Source organism: Megalobrama amblycephala, linkage group LG12 (assembly GCF_018812025.1).
Source record: "Megalobrama amblycephala isolate DHTTF-2021 linkage group LG12, ASM1881202v1, whole genome shotgun sequence".
Taxonomy (NCBI): domain Eukaryota; kingdom Metazoa; phylum Chordata; class Actinopteri; order Cypriniformes; family Xenocyprididae; genus Megalobrama; species Megalobrama amblycephala.
Genome location: NC_063055.1, coordinates 39,983,935 through 40,004,010, shown reverse-complemented (window position 1 = coordinate 40,004,010; position 20,076 = coordinate 39,983,935). Strand labels below are relative to the sequence as shown.

Below are 20,076 nucleotides of genomic sequence, written 5' to 3'. Positions count from 1 at the left end.
GAAGGTTAAGCACCTTTGATTGATTCGCTGTACCGTGTCCTTGTCTGTCCAGTAACCGTCACATCAACGCTCTGTCCACAGGTACTCCATCAAGGACCTGCTGAATCACGCCTTCTTCGCCGAGGACACGGGTGTGAGGGTGGAGCTGGCCGAGGAAGATGACGGGATGAAGATGTCCATCGCGCTGAAGATGTGGGTGGAGGATCCTCGCAGGCTGAAGGGCAAGTACAGGGACGGAGGCGCCATCGAGTTCACCTTTGACCTGGAGAAGGACGTTCCTGAAGCCGTGGCGCAGGAGATGGTGCGTGTTATAGTGACTCCTCCATCTGTTACCCGCGCAATAAGATAGAAGGCAAATAATTGCATTTGTTGTGCGTCGTGCTTATGTGAACAACCCAGATCTGAATCCAGCTTCCTAATAGAGCTGGACATGATTCGATTCGATTCTGATTCACTGGATTGTGAATCAATTCTGATCTCGATTTGATGTCGATTCATTCAGTACAGCACATCAATTTCAATATCGGTTCATCAAAATGAGAATCTATATTTTCAACCCAGTTCAGAGTGTTTATTTTTGGCTGTTCATTTAAAAAAATAACCTTTTAAGCCAGATTTAACTGTGGTATGTGAACACTACAAAAACAACCGATGAGTTTCATGGATCACTAAATCTGATGTCTTCCTGTTTCTATTGTATCTCATCCAGTAAACTGATCTAGAGATATTTCACGTCTCTGTTATGAAACACAACAGAATAAGTCACAGTTGAAAGGTCTTGAATGGAATAATGATCGGGCAAGATTTGGAAGTTAATTCCCTTAACAAACACCCTTCTATCCTTTCATAACCTCTGCCTGCGATGACATTTTCCTGGTCAGATTTGATCTGGGATCATCCTGTGACCGAGATTCATAACAGCCTCCCTCGTTTTCTGTGGAACTCTGGATCTCCTGCTTCAGTTACGACCAAACCTGTTTTCAGATCTTAACACGAGATACGTTTGTCAAGCAGTCAAAGCCTCTTGTGCAGGTTATACATTTAAGCTTGGTCTTACGTACAGTATGTGGCCTCCTGGACCCGACTTGGATTGGAAAATCCTATTGCCGTGATTACGTTATATAATCTGAGCATTGTAATGTGTGTGTGTGTGTGTGTGTGTGTGTGTGAATGTTTGCTGAAGGGAAAATGAGTCAGCAGATATTTACACCGATCGGCACAAACGTTTCCTCGCTTCACCCTGTCAGACTTGTGTTTAGCAGACAGACATTGATCTTTCCATTTTGCCCTTTTACACACAACCCTTAATGGATTTAAGCGTACGGAATCTCACAAAAAAACAAAATGACCATTTATTATTTTTTTTTTTTTTTTTTTTTTTTTTTTTTTTAAATGACTGTTAAGTACATTTTCCACAATTCTCTGTAATAAGAAATTCATTGTTCATTGCCCTATATATTATATTATATTATATTATATTATATTATATTATATTATATTATATTATATTATATTATATTATATTATATTATATTATATTATATTATATTATATAAAATTCTTATAAAATTCTGGTAATTCTCATTGCTGGTTGTGTATTAAAGTACAATTCAAAGATTTTTGTTACTGTAACTTTTAAAACGTATATAAATTGAATTATTTTAGCTCATTTTTTGGCATTCATTAGAGATGGCACAACAAAAGCAACTATGATTTCCTATTTATTTATTTATTTTTTTTTATTTTTTTTTTATTTTGGTAATTTTCATTACTAATTATGCATTTTTTTATTTTAACACAACAAAAGCAACCATGATTTCTTTCTTTCTTTTTTTCTTTTAAAATTCTTTTAATTTTAATGAATTCTAAGTAATTAATTTTGCTAATTATGTATGAAAATAATACAGTGTAATTCATTTTTCATTTAAATAAAAACTGACTTTCAAAATAATACATATTAAATGTTATTTCAGCTTATTTGTTTTTAAATTTATTTATTTTATTATTTATTTTAAATTAATTTGAGACAGCTCAACAAATACACCCATGATTTCCTTTTTTCTTTAATTCTGGTAATTCATAATTTTTTTATTATGTATTAATACAATGATGATGTAAATAAAAACCATGTAACTTTTAAAATAATATATAATAAATGTTATATTTCAACTTATTATTTATTTAAATGTATTAATTTAAGACATCACACCAAAAGCAGACATGATTTCCTTGTTTTTTTTTTGCTTTTTATAAAATTCTGGTTATTTTCATTGCTGATTATCTATTAAAATAGTTAAATAATTCAATTACTTTTTCTTTTTTTATATAAATTATAGAACTAAAAGTAACATATATTAAATATTTAAACTTATGCACAAAAGTTTCCTTTTTTCTTTTCATTTTTTTAAACAATTATTCTTGTTCTCATTAGTTGTATTTTCCTCTGTGTGTGTGTGTGTGTGTGTGTGTGTGTGTGTGTGTGTGTGTGTGTGGTGTGTCTAGTTAGAGCTTTCCTCCACAGACACTTTGCTTGTCTTTGTGAAATTTTCTTTCAATTCTGCGAGATGCATTCCTCAGTTCCAAAAATAGAGCCCTCACTTCTTCCTCTCTGCTGTATGAATGTGTGTTCACACCAGCCCCCTCTTGTCCTTCTGTCAGGTTGAGTCTGGTTTCTTCCATGAGAGCGATGCAAAGATTGTGGGCAAGTCTATCCGTGACCGGGTGGCTCTGATCAAATGGCGCAGGGAGCGGACGGTGCCGAGGGCCTCGCAGGGTGCCGCTGCCCCGACCGTGCCAGCCGGGACAGTGCCCGTCCTCTGCAAACCACCCTGTCTGGTGGAGCCCGAAGAGCCAGAGGTGGACCAGCATGTGTGCCCACTTAGTGCCAGGACCACATCCACCACATGTAAGCCTGTGAACCCAACCTACACTTGTCACAGGCTCACTTACAAACTTGTATGCAATCTTTTATCTAGCATGTGACCCGAAGGACAAGTGGCATTGATTGTCTGGGATGTTAGTTGAGTTTAGTCCATGATTCCTCTCTGTCTTCCTCTAGCTGACAGTGGCATCGGTTCAACCGTGTACTCTGACTCTCACGGCAGCGGTCTGCACAGTGTCATATACCAGTCATTACAGGACTCTGTCTCCACCGCAACCCAGGAGGTTCGTATCACTTGCCCATCTGATGATGATATACTGATGATGTATAAAGTTTGCATTCCTCTGCTATCACATACCCATGCATGCTTGTACTTGAATAGATTTTATACAGAGGAAGTATACTAAATGTAGACCATAATGACACACTGTTGTGCAGCTTTGTAACTTGACCGTGTTTTCATCTCAACCAGTTCATGTTTGCCTAGAAGTAGCACTCATCGCATAGCATGCATAACTTGCGTTTTCATTGCCTGTTGTTCATTTATCTGTTGTTAGTGGTGTTTGCTAATGCAGGCATCGCTATTAAGGTCCGTTCACACTAATAATGTTAACTATATTTGCGTCCACACCAACGAACGATAACGGTCTGTTTATTCTGTGGTTTCAAATTGTAGACATGTTTTTGCTGTTCTTGTTGCATTTACACGGCTTTAACCAGGAGATGTCCTCAACGTTAGAGTTCAGGTTTTCACAACAAAACCTGTCCAATTGCTACTCAAAACTAGCCCAATCGCGTTTCAGGGGGGGTCCCCCAGTAAAAAATAGTGTTCCGGGGGGTAAAATCTGTGTTTTTGGCGGGATTCCCTTTGTAAAATTTGCATTCCAGGGACCAAATATCATGTTACTTGGGGTTGCTTCAACCTGCGAACATAAAAAAACAACCAGCAGCGACAGTGTTAAAGTGTTTCGAGTGAATAGCTAGTGTAATCGATCTAATCTAACCGTGAATTTAGCTGATGAAGTCAATATAGTGGAATAAAATCAACGACTAGTCTTTTTCATTGCAACTTCAAAGAAAGCAAGACAATGTTGTCGAAACTAAGGTAATATGTTACACTGTTTGCTAGCCTGGCATAATGATCTCATCGTTAATACTTCTCAGCATTTATTCAGAGGGTTTGACCAGTTGTTTTCCATATGTCCATTTTCGTTAAAGTATCTTTGAAAAGGGGGTTTGACTTGACCCCAAACTTTATATCGTTATCATTATAGCTGTGGTGTGGATTCTGTGCTATTCTTTTATATTCAGAACGATTTTGAGAAACTATATCTTTATTAGTATCTTTATAGTTTTCGTTCTTGGTGTGAACGGGCCTTTAATTGTTGCTCACACTGGTTTATGCTCCAGACATGAATGATTCCTCAAATCATGCAGCTTGTTGAGGAGAGGTGTTTATAAGTAATCAGATATACCTGGCTGGTAATAAAATGATGTGTCCTTTATTTGTTATATTATTTGCGCAGTGCTAGAGATTCTTGTTTGTCATTTCATTTGGAGAAGTGGATTTTTTTCCAGGGTGCACGTCATGCAAGCTCCTCTGTAAATGACTTAAGCCATGAACATATCCGACCCACAAGTCCTTCCTTCCTTCAAAAACCACCAGACCAATCAGAGTTGACGGAAAGAGGATTTAAAAGTTCTTGCTCTAAGAATTTGCTGCATGTACCTTCACTTGTTACGAATCGCCGCTATAGCGACACATCAGTGGAGGCATCCTCTGAGACAAAGGGGGAGGAGTCTGTTTCAGCGGCGAGACAGCGTCGCCTTTCATTAAACCACACCTCTCATCGGCCACCGTCCCCCTGTCAGGCCTGCTGCCTGTCGCTATTCCTACTTGGGACTTGTGCAGATGGAAGACATTCGCCCTATTCTTCACTTATGCTTCCTGCCACAGGGGCTAGCAGGGGCTCTGTCAATGAGACCTCTGACCTCTCCCAGCTCAACAAATCTCTGCAGAGCATCACAGGCCACAATCTTCAGCCTGCTTCTGCCTTTCTAAGAGCCCCACTGACCAAGCCAGAAAGAGGGTCCTGTCGGCCTACTCGCAGCTACAGCGATGAGGGGCAGGCCGTGGAGCCATCTGGCAATGAGGTGGCATCACGTCGCAGAGCAAGTTCTTGTGTTGGCGAACACTCTCGGGCTCATGTGGTAGGTCACTCCGTTACCGCTGCTGCTTGTTGAGGAAATGCTCTGGTTTCTCCGTCCTTTGCGGTGGCTCTGCTGTTGCTCCCAGGTGCCTCTAGGACTTTAGTCTAACTATCTTAATGTGCTCTTCTCCTCTCCACTTCTGTAACCATACTCACTGAGACCTGCGGGTACTGCTGTTCTCTAACAGAGGAAGACCCAACAGTCCATTTCCCCCTCAAAACCTTCCCATTAACCACGCTTACAATATGCCTGACGTCATGCTGCTAACCAAATCGCTTCATGCTTTCATTATCACTTAACGTGTGATCTGCACTGAATGTCTGCATATTACTCACTGTAACAGCGTCTGTGGCCTTGTTTACACCTGATATTAAGATGTGTTTTGGTTGATTGGATCACAAGTGGACAAGGGAGACACATTCCCGATTACACATGGGGTTTTAATCTGACTCTTTTGTCCACGTTCAACCACTTCTTTCCTGATTTCTTCGAGGGGTGGGTCTATGGGTGGGTAAATGTACCGTTGTTTTTTTTTTTTTTTTGATCTAATAGATAAAATAAGCATGCGCATTTTACATATGAATGCAACCGAAAACAATGGATAAAACACAGAGAGCATCAGCTTTCGTTTCTGCTCTGACAGATACAAGATAATGCCGAATGCTGTTGAGTGTGTGTTAGAAATCGGGAATGGTGAGAGAATATTGTGCTTGGTACGTTGGGAACTTCAAACTTGGGACTTCAACAAAGTTTAAATACCATCTGGTGAGAGCGCTTCCCATAATGTTTACGCATTAGGTCAGTAGATGGAGAGTAGATGGTCTTTTGTGGCTGTTCGAACACATTTGATCACATGAGCATCTACACTATGAAAGCAATCTGGTCGAATGCGTTTTCGACTATCTCTGGAAGTGGTTAAAAGTAGACAAGCTCAAAACGTTTTAGACTCATTTACACCTGTATTTAGCATCATCTACTTGTGATCCGATTGACCATGGAACTGAAATAAATACTTTGAATGTTGTGATCCTATCGGACTTATGATAGCAACCTGAGTTGTAACAAAGCACTGTTCGCCAGAGGAGAACTGGCCCCCTGACTAAGCCTGGTTTCTCCCAAGGTTTTGTTTCTCCATTTTATCACCTATTTGCCACTTGTTTGCCAACTGATGTCACCTGTTGGAGTTTGGGTTCCTTGCCGCTGTCGCCTTTGGCTTGCTTAGTTGGGGACACTTGACATTTGACTTGACATTGACACTATTCTTTAAGAGCTGCTGTGCAGCCAAAATAATGTACCAGTTATCAATGTAAAGCTGCTTTGACACAATCTACATTGTAAAAAGCGCTATATAAATAAAGGTGACTTGACTTGACCAAAACACATCTTAATAAACAGGGTTGTGTATGGAATGGCTGTGTATGTGGTTTTAATTAGTTTGTTTACTGTTCTGCAGTCTGCCATTTTGAGAGTCCAAAGTCAGGCAGCACCTTCCGCAGCTCAACATGTGCAGTCTTACCCTCTTGCGTCCTCCGAGATCCCCGCACAGCCCACCGGACAGGTTCTGTCCACTCCCCAGCCGCTGGCACTTCTGCAAGGCATATTGACGGCACCACAAGCCATGAATCCATCGACAAGTCAGACTGCAGAGTCAAATATGCAGACCCATGTGCACCAACCTGCAGGGTCATATCAGCCTGCATCAGTGCCGCAGAGTGCCACACCTCCGAGTTACCATCCTACCGCAGAGCTAGCCAATGCACAAACATTTCCACCTGTAGTCGCAGTTATCCCAACTAAAACAGAAGCTGCCCTGCCTGCGGATCAGAGTTTTCAGAGTGGAGCCTCTGGCATGCAGCATGTCTCATCAGCACCTGCTCAGCCTCAACAAACACCTGCGTTACACCATTTGCAGCAAACACCTGCGAATGTCAAAACGGATGGGCAACTCCATGACTTCTCAAACATGCAGCAAACTACTCCTGTGCATCTGAGCCAGGCAGGCCCTGCACCATCTTTCCAACAGGTACACTTGTTTCAGCCTTCAGCAAAACTGGTACCTTATTTACCAAATGTGCACTTGCAATATGGCTGATTCAATTTATATACTGGCTTATTTATATATTGGCTAACTGAGCTCATGGATCTTTTAATGCAGCTTATTCTGGCATAATATGATTGGCATACTGTATTGGCATACTGGGGTTCTCAACTCTGGCCCTCGAGATTCACTTTCCTGCAGAGTTTAGTCAAAGCCGCTTTAGGGGAAACCTTAAATCAAAGCCACTTTATCAAAAAATAGCATAACGCTGTGTTATGCAGGGAAGGAGAACAGTTTTTTAGCGGGTGTCAACTCTTAACAAAATTCAGTGATGTCAGTGCTGTAATGTGATTGGTTATCAAGGCACACTTGATCCAAGTTAGGTGTTATGCTTTTTCTGATGGTAGAGCCATGGACCCTTTTATCTCCCAATAAGTCAATCTCTGGTTTAGCATCAACCTTGATCAAACTCATCTGCATGTAACTCCTAGTAATCCTGAAGACCTTGACTAGCTTGATCAGGTGTGTTTGATTAGGGTTGGAACTAGAGGTCTTCTCTGGTCCTAAAATCTGTTATAGACCCAGATCAGCTCGAATCACTTCTTACCCAAACCCGACGTACATAAATTATGAGACTAAATGCGGAAGCAACCGTGCATATGAAGTCCATTGCACATAGAATTTGTTAAATTCCTGACATAGTTTAAAAGAATTCGGGTCTTCTCGGGGTCCATTTGGAAAAGGCATATTTATTTTAAATTACCCAAAACCCAAAGCTACTAATACCAAACCCGACCCGTGTCCAAGGCACTCGTTGAAGTCTCGGACCTGAACCCGCTCAGGTCTCAGGTTGGACCTTGGGTTTTCAGATCCAAGTGGACCCGTGAAGACCTCTAAACTCTAAGGGAAAGCGGACCTCGAGGGCCAGAGTTGAGAACCACTAGGGGTACATCAACCAACCACAGTTTTTCATATTTTCTTGATGTTTAGGGTTGGGTGATTGTGTAGTCAATGCCACCACAATAATAAACCAGAATGCAACATTGTGGAAGCTCATTTCATTAATGTCTTAACAGTTTATTCTGCCGCACACATCCAGTTCCTGGAGATCTACCTTCCTACAGCGGAAGGACCCGCTTTCCTGCAGCGTTCTGCTCAAACTCTAATCAAACGCGCATAAACCTTCTAATCAAGTTCTTTAGGATCGCTTGGCAGATGTGACACAGCAGGTTGGGAATAAACCTTGCAGCAGGGTTGAAGATCTCTGTCCTACAGAGTTCAGTCCCAACCATGCAAAAAACATGGCTGTTGGTAATTATGTGTTCCTAAAGATCTTAATTAGCATGCATAGATGTTTAGGGTTTGAGCTGGACTTTGCAGGAAGGTAGATCTCCAAGAGAAGGATTGGACACCTCTACTGTAGAATAGACTGACAATGAAAAGACAACAATAAGACAAAATGATAACCTACATCTTGTTTTCTCTCTTTGCACACTTGTATTTCTCTCTCTTTCTATCATGTTAGCTCACCATTCAGACACAACTAATGGACAGCTGGCAGCAAGGAGGACAGTCCACCTCCAGTGTCCTGACACAACCCGCGCCCCCTCCACAGGCGGCAGCTTACCTCACACAGGTACACCTACTGCTGGCTCTTCTGCTTCTCAGGCTACGTCTACACAAATCCAGATACATTTGAAACTCTTTTTCTCTAAGTTTTGCCCTTTGATCCACACTGAGCCGTGCAAAAACAGAGCTTTTTAAAGATGCTGTCCCATGTGGATACATTTGAAAGTGCCGTTTTTGTAGTGTAGACTGTGAAAACGGAGGTATTAAACAACGAGGCATGTTTAAGCGTGACTCATATTGTAGGCTGTATATTGTATCTTTAGTGTGGCTAAAGATAGACTCTTCATATTACATTCCTGCAAAGATGTCAGAAAATTTACTGCAATTGTTGTCCTGTGGCAAAACATGAGGGCGATTGCATTTGGAGTGGTGACCTGGATGCACCAGAAAGTGGTGCAACATTTTGCTAATAAAACGATTGTGCCAGAAGAACAGCATGAGAACTTTTATTATACCAGATCTCTCTGTATCTCAGGGAGATTTTGTTTGACACATGTGCAGTAAGATGATTTTTGCCTTTTCTGACGTTTCAGTGTGGACTATTGGACTAATGGCACTTTCAAATGTATCTCGGTCAGTGTTGCCACGATACTGGAATTTCTAAATTTGATACGATACTTTGAAAAATATCGATATTCTATACAATTTTCAATATCACAGGGAAAACTGCCATATATACTGCCACAAAGATAATGACAGATAGCAGTAGGTTTATTAGGCTGCTGTCACTTTAAGAGCGAATGCACGGATCTAATATACTGTTACACAACATGTTTTCTCTCAACTATTTACGTTCCAAAACTGACTGTATTTACCTGAATACTCGTCAATACGGGCATTTTGACATTATTTTGAGTGTATTTGTCCATTTAAGTGCAAATAAGCCTTGAAAAGAATACGCTATTCAACCAGAGTGAATGAGACGAGTGAGTGAGTGAGTGAGTGAGTGAGTGAGTGAGTGAGTGAGTGAGTGAGTGAGTGAGTGAGTGAGTGAGTGAGTGAGTGAGTGAGTGAGTGAGTGAGTGAGTGAGTGAGTGAGTGAGTGAGTGAGTGAGTGAGTGAGTGAGTGAGTGAGTGAGTGAGTGAGTGAGTGAGTGAGTGAGTGAGTGAGTGAGTGAGTGAGTGAGTGAGTGAGTGAGTGAGTGAGTGAGTGAGTGAGTGAGTGAGTGAGTGAGTGAGTGAGTGAGTGAGTGAGTGAGTGAGTGAGTGAGTGAGTGAGTGAGTGAGTGAGTGAGTGAGTGAGTGAGTGAGTGAGTGAGTGAGTGAGTGAGTGAGTGAGTGAGTGAGGGAGAGGAGGAGAGGAGGAGAGTGAATCGATACTGCAGAAAAGGAGTTTTGGAACAGTTTCAGATATTTCCATATCAATACAGATCAAAATATCAATATTTTTGACAGCACTAATCTGGATTAATGTAGAAGTAGCCTCAGATGCTTGATTATTATGAAAACAGTCCACTGTACAAAGGACCTTCTGTTCTTGATGGTGGTTAATTCCTCCCATGCTACAATGCACTTTTGTCTCCTCCTCCAGTTTCCTTCCCTTAACACGGCTCAGTCAGCTGGGATTCCTCTTCCTGGATGTGACTCGTACCCTGCCTGCTTTCCCTCTGTGCAGTCGTCCCTCGGTCTGCCGGTCCCAACACACCCCGACATCTCACCAATGTCGTGTTCACAGATAGTCTTGTCCTCCACCTCCCCTATTCCCTCACAATCTCCTGTCCCACCCTTCGCTGCTCCAGTGCCCACAATTCACCAGTACCAGCAGACCTATTCTGTTGCTCAACAGCCCACTGTAAACTCAATGGCCACTCTCTCCCAACATTCCCACAGTCAGGCCACACCCACAGTGCACCATCACTCTCCAAACCCCACCTCTATGTGTGTTGGAGCTCCGCCTATCCAGGTAGAGTAGATCAGTTTGTTTGGATAGGTCTTAAAGGGATAGTTCACCCCAAAATTATAATTCTTTCATTATTTACTGGCCCGCATGTCGTTTGTTGAAAATGCATCTACCTCGTAATAGCATGTGAAGCTGATAAGGCAATACATTTAAAGTTGGTATGAAACTGATCTTTTTTTACCTATTGTGTCGTATATCCGAGTAAAAACGCTTCTGGAACAAGAACAGATGTAGGGCGGGGCTTGATTTTGTCTGTGGGGAATTGATTGGATGGTTGTGGTTTGCTATTGGTGGATCTCATGTGAGTGACAGGTTGCCCCGCCCTCATCATCAGAGAAGAGAAGAGATGCTGCAAGAGGAAGGAGAAGATATTCTGATTCAAGATTATGAGCATTATGATGTACACTGATAAATAAATTATAATAAACACTGTGATGTTCCATAAAAAATAAGAAGTGTTAATCATGATTTCAGGGTGACTTTAAATACAACACCTGGCATGTTGGGTCTGCTGAAAATAATATTGTAGAATTGTTCCAAAATAATCAAATTGAATGGTTACCAAATATTCAAATCATAATCAAATAATTTTCAGAAGTATTTATGCCCATACTAATTTCATAATAATATTCAAGTACTTTATAGTATTTACCCAAAAGTCATACTTTTCCTGATTTTTTTTTTTTTTTTTTTTTGAAAAACCATATTAAAAAACTACATTTTATGAAATTTCATTGAGCTTAGTATAAGTGAATTTTACTGATGCATTCATGTGTTTTTTGAAAAATCTTTATTTTTCAGGCATCCCTGACCAGCCAATGCCAAACCAATGCCAACTCATCCAGTACCCATAATGCACCTCTGCCTCCCACAATCCCGCAGCTCTCGACTTTTAGACCCATCCTCGACACGTTCTGCTCTGCTGTGCCTGTGGACCAAAGCCAGGTTCCTCAGCACATGAGCCAAGCGTCTTTACCCACCGTTCCCAATTCAGGAGCCGGTGCCAGCAGTGTATGTGGATCAGCTCCTCCGGGTCCCGCTGAAGTGTTAACTGAGGTGATGCTTGCCACAGTCTGTGCATCAGTACAGTGACCACATGAATAGGAGTGACGTGTGCAGTACATGCAGTGTTTACTTCAGCACTTCAAAGAAGTACTTTTGCTGTTTGTGAAATTGCGCTTTCTCACAGTACGTTTTGAAACCTGAGAACATTTTTCTTGATATTTGAAATCCCTCAATTGGTCTCATGAACCCAAGGACTATCAGCAGAAATGATCCTTTTTATCAGATGTTTTATTTAATCTTTACAGCTATAAACTGTTTTGATGGTACATTATTAAGGTAATATTCTGTTTTGAAATGAAGTGCCAGTAACGCATGGATTTGTGTAGGGTGCACCAGGAAATATTGTAGATTATAAATGTAATGCATTCAGAGCCAGAAAGAATCACATAAAAGGTTTGGTCCAATTTAAAAATAGACTGTATTGTGTGTTTTTAATGCTTGTTAGTTTTGCAGTTTTTAGCTCTATTGTCATTGCCATTGATTTCATTGTCTTCTCTGCACTTTAGGATCATGTTGCTGACAAACAGGCAGCACCGGCTGGATCCGCTTATGACAGGTGCAGATCATTGGCATATAACCATTTCATCTTGCATGTTTTTGGAGTTCCAAACTTTGTGCTTACAGAAGCTTAATGACTGGTTCTTTGCTTTTTCGCAGTATAAACTCAGACGCCATGTCCGGTAAAGAGATGAGTGATGGGAACGAGGGCTCCAACCGAGCTCGCAGTGAATCACGAGTCCGAAAGAACCTTCGCAAATCGTCGCGCACACGCTCCCGACAAGACAAGATGAACCGACCCAAACTCACCATGATCAAAGTGAGTCCAGAGCATGCTGTCAAACTAATGAAGCTGTCCAGACATGATGCTTAGATAGTAGCTTTCAGAAATAAAGTGATTTGTGAAGAACTGTTTAGACCTGTTTGGACAGTTATTGTTTCTCATCGGCATGTCTGTAAAAAATAAATCTGCACGGCACCTCAGTGATAAACTCATGCATTCTTCAGGACAGAACATATCACAATATTCCTCATTTAAATAATTCATACACAGAATAAAGGGGCGGGGCCTGGTTGAATTAGTTAGTAGTGTGCTGAAACTGGCGGTTATGGTAAGGGGCGGGACATTTCCCAAACACCAATCACAACACACTGCTCCAGCCAACCAATCAGAGCACACTGTGCTTTTCAGAAAGAGGGGCTTCATAGAGACGGGAACTAAACAAAGCGTTACTGACAGACTGGGAAGAGAGGAGCTGCAACAATGGAGAATATGAGGAAAATAATCAACATTCAATCTAGTAGAGCCCAAAAACAACATCAAGACTTTGAGAAAGAGCATAATATGTCAGCTTTAAATATTGTAGTTAAAAATGGGAAAATTGATGTACTAAATGGTTTTCTGTGTAACATTTTATCTCTCAAAATGATGGCTGGTCTTTTTAAAAATGAGGTAATTAGTAGAAATAGTATCAAAAGTTTACATGAGTTTCCCTTTTTTTCTTAACAGTTCTCACTCTGATTTGTAATATTATTTTTGTAAACAGTTTCCAGCATTTCAGTAATAAGTGTCTATATTTAAAACATTATCATGAAGCGCAATAGTTAGGGTATGGTGCTCGGCAGTGGTCAAAAAGGATTCACACAATGACTTTTGGATTGATACCTTCTTGTAAAATCAGAGATGTGGACTCAGGCAGTAATTAAATTACCACACAACCTTGGTGTTCGTCAAAATAAACAGTAGGTAATTTGAATGAGATTTGTTTTTATGCTGGTTGTGGGCAATAAAAAGACCGACGAACTCCTGTAAATGTTGAAAATACCTTACATCCCTGTGAGAGACAATTACGTCCAAACCTTTGAGTGGTTTCACGGAGTTTGGACATTAGGAAACATGTTTAACTTAACATAATTTGACACATTTCTGTGTGAAATGGAGTATTTAGCTGAGAAAATGAAGGCTTGTGTTTGATTTTATCCATCAGGATTTGATTGGTTATTAGGCAGTGAATATGTTCTTTCAGAGGCAAATAGTTTTTTTTTGATGTTCCTGTTGAAATATTCTGCATAACTCTGTTACAGGTGTGTGACACAGGAGACAAGATGGTGGAGTGCCAACTGGAGACTCATAACCATAAGATGGTGACGTTTAAATTCGACCTTGATGGAGATGCTCCAGAGGAGATTGCCACGTATATGGTGAGATCTTCAGCTTTGCTGTCTCGTTCTCTCCTGGTCAACTGATGTGTGTTAAACTCCTGTGCTAAACTTTTTTGGAAGCCTTTTTTTCTCTTGCGTTGGCGAGTATATGAAACGGTGTCACATCATTAAAAAAGTTTAAGCCCTGACAATTTAAATATTTACGCAAAAGGAAGCTCATTTTGTTACTTGCGTGCCCAGAAAGCCACGTCTCAGACAGGCTCTTTCACGTCGTCTTCACATAGTAAGCATAGTCGGTTATGTCTTAAGTGAACATAAACAGTTGAGAAAGTAAAAGCATGTGTTCATTATCAGTATATTAGATCCATGTGTTCTCTCTTAATTCTTAAATGCATACCTTGGGTCTTTAGTGACCCGGGACGTTATTCACTACCCTCCTCTTCGTTCATTTTTTAAAGTTGGACATCAACCTTCTTGATTTATTCCTCAATCAATTCATTATAAAGAATATAACAAGAATTTTTTTTTTTTTGTAAAAATTGTACAAAAACATTGTGTGTGTATGAGTGTACATATATTTTTTTTGCACAACAATAATTGAATCTTAGATGACGGAATAAGTGCAATTCACCTTTATTCCACAAGGTGGCAATGTCTGATACACAATGCTGAAGTGATGACTCATTCAGACAGAAAACGAAATAATAAGAAAAACATGAAATGGCTCAGCGATTTACTGCAGAACAAGTACTGAACGCAATCAAATATGACTGTAACTGTTACTGGATGAATCTGGTGAAGCTGTTAGCGATCAAAATATTGATTTTGAAGATGTTGAAAATTATATAATTTTGAGAATACGTTTGAGATCGCGAATGGGCTCATGTTCGTGACCTCAAACATAAAACTAGCCCATGATTTGCTGAATTTACTGGGAAATGAGCTCTGACGAGGACAGTGATGATGGCATAAAACATCTGCTCAAACTGAGCCCTTTCAAGCTCCAAAAGGTAACAAAATACGATTTATTTTATTCTTCTGTAATTGTTACTCTAATATCAGAGGAGTTTTATATTATCGCAATAGGTAGAGATCCTTCCGTGTTAGTTATAGATCCGGGTCGATAAAGACCCGAATATGTAAGAATGTTTGGCGAAACAGTCATGCATTTAAGGGTTAAAGTGACAGCAGCCTAATATTCCTGCTGCTGTCTGTGTTTTTAATGTTAATCGTAGAGCTGCAACTAACGATTATTTTTTCTGTCGACTAATCTAACGATTATTTTTTGTTCTTTTTTTTGATTAGCTAATGAATCCTTTGGATAACTTTACAAAAAAAAGTACAACTTCTACTATAATATTTCAACTTTATATAATAAATGCAACCATAATCGTACTCTCTCAATATTCAAAGTGCAAAAAGCCCAATTTTTTCTTTGATACAGAGCTAAGAGATTGTTATAACTACACTGCCCAGCCTACGATAGCTTTCATATTGAGAGATATCTGTATTCATCAGAAATCTCGTTTGAATGCGCCCACGCGTTTACTTTCACTTTCACGATGGCGCGTACTCTGTAAATATGGAGCGGTGGCGACCGTTATCCAACTGAACTAAATGTTTTTTTATTTAAATACAAAGCAAAACGACAGTGGAGGCGTAATGTAAACGTAGCGGTGGCATATTATTTCCTAATCATCCTAACACTGTCATGGCAATATCACGAGACTACTTTTCACCTCGACGAGAAATCTTGAGTCGTCACATTTTAATCTCGCGTCACACCCCTAGTGCTCGTGCATGGCAGTTGTGCTGCTGCGGTAACGTTACGCCATCTCGGTTTTGCAAAGGGAACAAAGGACCATTGTATTTGGCCTCTTTTTAAAGTATCCCCATCCTTTTGATAATCGTGGTCTAGGTTTTTGTGATAGAATAGAACTTTCTCCATTCCCAGGAGCAGAAGCCGCCATTACGCGAGTTGAACGTAAACAATGTGACGCGTCGACGCATTTCACGCACCTCAATGTATTTTCGTAGTCGACGTAATCGATTACGTCGATGCGTCGTTGCAGCACTAGTTAATCGAACAACAAATGACAAAGAAAAAATCCCTCACTGCTCTTGACTGAATAATTTTTGTAACTTTAATAAGGGTTAATCAATAAGTATGTTTAATTTACAGTGAAGACTATAGTGTTATTTTACATTTGATTACTTTATTAAAGGGGACCTATTATGCCCTATTTAACAAGATGTCAAATTAGTCTCTGATGTTCCCAGAGTGTGTACGTGAAGTTTTAGCTCAAAATACCCCACAGATAATTTTTTATAGCATGTTAAAATTGCTACTTTTAGTGGTTGAGCAAAAACGAGCCGTTTTAGTGCGGTCCCTTTAAATGCAAATGAGCTGCCTAAGAGGGCGGAGCTTCACGAGCTGATTCTCCGGTGACAGGAATCAGTCGGGACATGCCAGAAACTACGAATATATGCTGCGTGGAGATATAACAGGTATAGTTTAATTAAATTACGGTTCTAACTTATATTGCCTTGTTTTTAATCTGCTATATTAGTACAGGCCTGTTGAACAGTTCGAATGATGGACAAAACTTTACCGATGAGTTTTATGACGTTTATTGTACTTCACACAAAAGATGAAGCGTCTGTTTTCACTCTAGAAAATCTCTGTAAGAGTTTAATAAAACACTGCAAGTGTGCATTAAAATATTATCCATAAACTCTCTCTTTCCCTTGTATTATCACCAACACACATAGCGAATTACACAGAAACACTCGTTACAACTACCAGTAAACAAATATATAAAGACTTTATGCCTTTCCAGTGGTGCTTAATAAACTTTATACCCGTAAATAAGCTCAGATGAACTGTAATAAAGTGCTCTCACCTTCATTACTGCCGTATTTAGTGTCACTCTTGAGACTGTAAGATTGATCACGAACAGTTTTAACTTGTATATCCTCCTTGAGTAGCACATTTTTAGCACAGTCTCTGTTTTATATTGTCTCTTTGTATTGATAGTCGTTCACAAAGCAGTCCGGTGTGAAATGATTCGCGCAGACATACACGAATTTCGGCAGAACTGTGGGAGCATTTTCCTGGAAAACCAAGTTAATCCACTTCGTCTTCAGCAGCTCAGATTTAGGTTGTACATGAAGAGAGTTATGTGGATTAATCCATCCAGCTACAGAACACCTAAAACACTGGGGAGACGTTCTCGTCAGTGCAGTAATGGCGGACTCGCTGTAAACAACGGCTCAGGGCGGTTCTGTGTTCAAACTTCAGTGTCAGTCAACGCTGTGGGCGGAGCCTGTGGCTTTTGTGACGTCACACTGCCAGGGATCTGGAAACGGCTTGTTCTGAGACGCTGCTTATGATTTATGGGGATTAAAAATAAGGAGTGGGTGGATTTTTATCACTATAGGGTGGTTGTGTACACACACTGCCAACACACATTTATGTCCAAACACCAGGCAAAAGTGAATTTTGCATAATAGGTCCCCTTTAAAGAGAGAAACACAGATGACTGCGCTCAAAGTGCTGGTTCTTCATGTTCCTCCAGGTGGAGAATGAGTTTATTCTGTTGCTGGAGCGGGAGATGTTCATCGAGCAGCTGAAGGACATCATGGATAAAGCTGAGGACATTCTGAGTGAGGACGCTGAGGGTGAGAAGGCAAACGTCCAGACCTCACCCCTCCGTCAGACGCCCGTCACCGCAGACGCCAGCACACAGGTTTAGTGATACAGATATGATTCTCTCCTCACCTGTCCTAACTGAGAGCTTTTAAAGGGGAAACCGCGACTGTGTTCTTGTATTTGCACACATAACAGGGCTGAAGGCACACCTTAAGAAAAATGTGCTTTTCACTGCTACATCTCTGAAGTGGTTTGTGTTTAAAAATCACGTATGTGAGGTGGTGAGAGAGGCTTTAAAAGCAAAGGCAAAACACATACTTCAGCTGAAGTAATATGCTCCCTTTCGAGGGAACTCAACGCTGCATCGACTGATGCTATGATGAGCGCTTTCGAAACGCTGCTTCATGAAGCTTCGAAACCTTTATGAAACTTTTGTTTCGAGTCAGTGGTTCGGAGCGTGTATCAAACTGCAAAAGTCACGTGATTTCAATAAACGAGACTTTGTTACGTCATATCTGTTTCTAAACGTTTAGAAATTTCACTGGTTCACCACTGGGGGTGATGATCACTGTGAAGCCATGAATCATGCGTCTGTTTTTTACCTGATCTCTGATCAGTTTTATACATTTGTAGATGCTTTAATGAGACATTAGTGTAATTAAAAGGAATAATAGTAGTTAATAGTCTCTTATTGGCCTGTTTAGCTGAGCCATCCATGAAACAAACCCTGAAAATTGATAAAAGAACACATATTATACAGACACTTGATATTTAATCTTATTAGATGCCTTTACTTTCAATAAAACATTTGTTTTATGCATGTGTTTGTTGTATTTACACTGTTCTGACCAGCAGGGGTCACCAGCGTGTGGCGTTCCGAACGCTTCCAAACAGTGAATCATTTTACGAAGCAATTGATTCAAAGCTTTGTTTCTCCCATCGCTAGTCATCACACTGTTTTTTGTGCCATCTAGTGGTTTAGAGGAGAATAAAATCTGTCTTTTGCCTCGGTGTGTCTTCAGCCCTGTTGTATTTTACTGTGTAAAGGTGAAGTGTGTGATTTCTGTCATCAACACACAGAACTGAACTTGTTGTCTTCTGTATTCAGGGGTCAAAACCTGAGCACACGCAGTCTGACCAGCTAGTCTATAAACAGAACGGTAAGACTAAGACTCGTCATGTTCTACAGGTCTGACTGTAGTATGAGCATTTAACCCACAGTCTTCCTCGATTCACAGTGCTTCACACCGGAAAGCGCTGGTTCATCATCTGTCCTGTGGCTGAGACGGCCGCGCCTGACCGAGAAGAGACGAGTAATACAGCTCACATCAACTAACACTACACACACTGTTATAGTCACTGCAAAAAATCATGTTAGATATTTCCAGTTCAAATATCTAAACATTCTTAAATCAAGACACATGTACTGGAGAAGCAAAATGACTTTAAAATGTATGATTCAAACAAGAAAAAATGTCAATGTGGTTACTTATTTTCCTCCAGACCCAGAGAGTTCCTCTTCATCTCAAGCGCAGGATGTTAACAGTGCCAAACCTCTGCAGAAACAGCCATCAATGCCACAAGCGTGTCTCTCCGAGAGCTCTCAGACCGCCCGTCCGCCGGGTGTTTCTATGGTTTCTGATATCCCATGCTGCCCGATTGCGCCTCCTGCTTCTCTCGATGTCACGGCTCAGAAAGCCGACGAACCCCTTCAGCAGCCCGTGGCTCATGACGGCAGCCCGAGCGCAGAGCCGCCCGTCGGCCAGACGGCAGCCGTGGTGCTGCAGCAGCCCTTTGCCACGCCCACTCCACAAGCTGCTGTCGGCAGCAGCCAATCACAGCCTCAGAGCCCCACCCATCAGCCGCAGCACGCCACAGCGGCGCAGGTGCAGCCGGCCGAGTCTGACGGCGAGGGGCCGCCCCGGCTGGAGTTCGCTGATAGGACCATAAAGACTCTGGACGAGAAACTCCGAAACCTTTTGTACCAGGAGTACCACCCCTCGCAGACCACGAGCTCCGCCTCCGAGCCGCCCGGGTCACCGCCGCTGTCAGACAGCCAGGGCAGCGATGGGGCCGCGAGGAAAGCTGAGAAACTGGTAAAGTCAAAAACACTACCAGCTGTCAGGCTGTTTCGACAAGATTAATAGCTGATAATAAAATGAAATGAAAAGAATAAAAAATAAACAGTTCTGTTTACAGGGTCCCCTGTTTTCTCACTATAGAAAACAAAATAAATAAAAATGGATTTTTCTGACTATTATTTCATATGTCAGTGTCATGAAGGGTAGAAATGAACTGCACAACTGTCATCCTGTTCCCATCAATCCTGTTACTTTCTGAAGGATTAGTTCCATATTTATTAGCTATACACACTACCGGTCAAAAGTGTGGAAACATTTAATGTTTTTGAACAAAGTCTCTTCTGCTCATTAAGGCTGCATTTATTTGATCAAAAATACAGAAAAAAAAACAATAATATTGTGAAATATTATTATAATTTAAAATTATGGTTTTCTATGTGAATATATAGTAAACTGTAA

The 20,076-nt window shown here is 40.8% G+C and overlaps 1 protein-coding gene across 9 annotated transcripts in view; it reads left to right on the top strand.

The window, feature by feature from the left end:
- LOC125280549 (serine/threonine-protein kinase WNK2-like) overlaps nt 1-20,076 on the top strand; it is a 71,040-nt gene that overhangs the window by 24,049 nt on the left and 26,915 nt on the right. For 7 of the 9 annotated variants that reach the window (XM_048211146.1, XM_048211151.1, XM_048211150.1 and 4 more), the window contains exons 7-21: nt 82-301; nt 2,659-2,905; nt 3,059-3,165; nt 4,460-5,092; nt 6,546-7,115; nt 8,656-8,766; nt 10,291-10,662; nt 11,461-11,715; nt 12,231-12,280; nt 12,382-12,541; nt 13,807-13,923; nt 17,463-17,633; nt 18,645-18,696; nt 18,775-18,849; nt 19,040-19,632. In XM_048211146.1, coding sequence (XP_048067103.1) covers nt 82-301; nt 2,659-2,905; nt 3,059-3,165; nt 4,460-5,092; nt 6,546-7,115; nt 8,656-8,766; nt 10,291-10,662; nt 11,461-11,715; nt 12,231-12,280; nt 12,382-12,541; nt 13,807-13,923; nt 17,463-17,633; nt 18,645-18,696; nt 18,775-18,849; nt 19,040-19,632 — 3,733 coding nt within the window. The remainder of the gene's footprint in view (nt 1-81; nt 302-2,658; nt 2,906-3,058; nt 3,166-4,459; nt 5,093-6,545; nt 7,116-8,655; nt 8,767-10,290; nt 10,663-11,460; nt 11,716-12,230; nt 12,281-12,381; nt 12,542-13,806; nt 13,924-17,462; nt 17,634-18,644; nt 18,697-18,774; nt 18,850-19,039; nt 19,633-20,076) is intronic. The other 2 variants (XM_048211153.1, XM_048211152.1) reach the window with 2 other exon arrangements.